The following is a 2,500-nucleotide window of genomic DNA, read 5'->3' as shown; positions in this document are numbered from 1 at the left end:
AAGTCTACGGACATTCAACCCAGTTTTCATTACAACTACGTTTTTGACAAGATAGATAAATTGTCTCGGTTTTGAGTGTAACAGATAGATAGATATATATATATATATATATATATATATATATATATATATATATATATAGAGAGAGAGAGAGAGAGAGAGAGAGAGAGAGAGAGAGAGAGAGAGAGAGAGAGCGTAGGGTCAATTTTGGCAATTTAGTTGAGAAAATTGTGTGTACATGTAAACTAATTTTGTTGATGTACTTGCGAGAATTGTGTGTGTGTGTGTGTGTGTGTGTGTGTAATAGAGAGAGAGAGAGAGAGAGGATGGGTAACTGTGGCCTCAATATTCAGTCATTGATTCCTTGCTTAACCTTAACCTACTGTTTTTCTCCACACCACGCACCCCACCCCTCTCTCTCTCTCTCTCTCTCCCTCTCTCTAACTATCTATGTCTGTCTATCTATCTATATCTATCTAATCCCTATGTACATATCTATCTATCTGTCTGTCTTTCGATTTTCATCATCTATCTATTCACCACTCTCTCTCTCTCTCTCTCTCTCTCTCTATCTATCTATCTACCTGTCCGTCTATCTGTCTATCTATCTACCTGTCTATCTCTCTCTCTAATCCCTAAGTATGTATGCATCTGTTTGTCAATTTACCTCTCTCTCTCTCTCTCTCTCTCTCTCTCTCTCTCTCTCTCTCTCACCTGTAAATCATTCGTCCTTGGCATAAATCCATATACTTTTTCATGTCAGGTATAACACGCCAAAATTATTATTGTTATTATTATTATTATTTTTTGCGTTGGGTATTATTTCCGTAGAGTTTTAGTTTTATGATTGACAAGATTAGCTGAGGCGAGGAGATAGATAGATAGATAGATAGATAGATAGATAGACAGGATCAGTATATAGATAAATAGATAGACTGACCATATACTACGTTTCACTTATTAAACTGAGGTAGGCTGATAGATAGATAGAAAGATAGATAGACAGGTAGGTAGATAGATAGATAGATAGATAGATAGACCGGATCAATGTACAGCTAAATAGATAGACTGACCAGATACTACGTTTGACTTATCAGAGGTAGGCTGATAGATAAATGTACAGATAGATAAATACGTGAGGAGACTGACTGACTGACTGATAGATAGAGCAAGGCCATGTAAACAACCTTGTCTCTATTTACATGTACACCTCTTAACAAATTCCTCTATGCGATTTATTCTTGGCTAAGGGTGGTAATTTTCTGGGTGACCTTGTGCAGTTTGGGTTAATTTGGGTAACTGGGGCGTCTTGATGGAGTGATGATAATGACGGTCAGAATAATTGTATTGATGATGATAATGATGGTAAGAATAACTGTGATAATGATGATGATGATGATGATGGTGATGATAAAAATAATTGCAATGATAATAATGATAAAAATAATGATGATGATAATGATGGTAAAATAATTGTGATGATGATGATAATGAAAATGATGATGGTGGTGATAAAAATAATGGTAATGATGATAATAATAATAAAAATAATTGAAATTATCATAAAAGTAATTGTATAAATGATAATAATGATGAGAATAATTGCAATGATGATAATAATGATAAAAATAATTGCAATAATGATAATAATGATGATAAAAATAATTGTAATGATAATAATGATAAAAAAATTGTAATGATGATGATAGTGATGATAGAAATTAATATACTCCCTGCTGTCTGGGGGAGGGAGAAATATTGACAGTATGACACAAAAGTAGCAAGAAATTGTCATAAAACATTTGATTATGACTGTTGGTGGGCAGTTGGCAGAGAAAAGCGTTGTTAATTTATTTTTTGATAATCTTGAGAATTATAAAGGAGGAGGATGAAGAGGAGGAGGAGGAGGAGGAGGAGGAGAGGAAGGGTAAAGGAAGAGGAGAGGGGAGAAGGAAGAGGAAGAGGAGGAGGAGGAGGAGAAGAGAAGAGGAGTGGAAAGAAGGAGAAGGAAGGTAAAGAAGACGGATAGTAATAATAATAATAATAATAATAATAACAACAATAACAATAATAACAATAATAATAACAAAAACAACAACAAAAATAATAATACAATCACATGACCAGATGGCAAGGGAAACAAATCATTTTTTTTTTTCATAGACCAAAATAATTACAACCTCTATCAAAATATTAACATATACTCACCCATGCTTGACCTTCTCCGGGAAAGATTAGATTCACTTCATCGCCTCTTTGTTTCTCCTTTTCATTCAGTGGTCGACATCTTGGAAGAAAAAAGGAAGGAGGTTAGAAGACGTATTGAAGATTATGTAGTTTTGTAAGGCTGAGTTTATGTGGGTCTGAGGAATGAAGAGGAGGAGGAGGAGGAGGAGGAGGAGGATGCTGAGGAAGAGGAGGGAGGAGGAGGAGGAAGAAGAGGGAAGGAGGAGGAGAAATATGAAGGATGATGATGATGATGAGGGTCGAGGAGGAGGAG

General features: G+C 35.2%; 1 protein-coding gene across 1 annotated transcript in view; it reads right to left on the bottom strand.

The window, feature by feature from the left end:
* The window catches only part of LOC145407522 (uncharacterized), a 57,714-nt gene that overhangs the window by 43,283 nt on the left and 11,931 nt on the right, over window positions 1–2,500 (bottom strand). Inside the window, exon 3 of the mRNA XM_080278446.1 lies at window positions 2,209–2,287. Coding sequence (XP_080134572.1) covers window positions 2,209–2,287 — 79 coding nt within the window. The remainder of the gene's footprint in view (window positions 1–2,208; window positions 2,288–2,500) is intronic.

This window comes from Coenobita brevimanus, chromosome 73 (genome assembly GCF_032717465.1).
Source record: "Coenobita brevimanus isolate Jiangsu-jjx chromosome 73, ASM3271746v2, whole genome shotgun sequence".
In the NCBI taxonomy this organism is placed as follows: domain Eukaryota; kingdom Metazoa; phylum Arthropoda; class Malacostraca; order Decapoda; family Coenobitidae; genus Coenobita; species Coenobita brevimanus.
The sequence above is the reverse complement of the archived record's forward strand: the minus strand, read 5'-3'. Positions and strand labels throughout refer to the sequence as shown.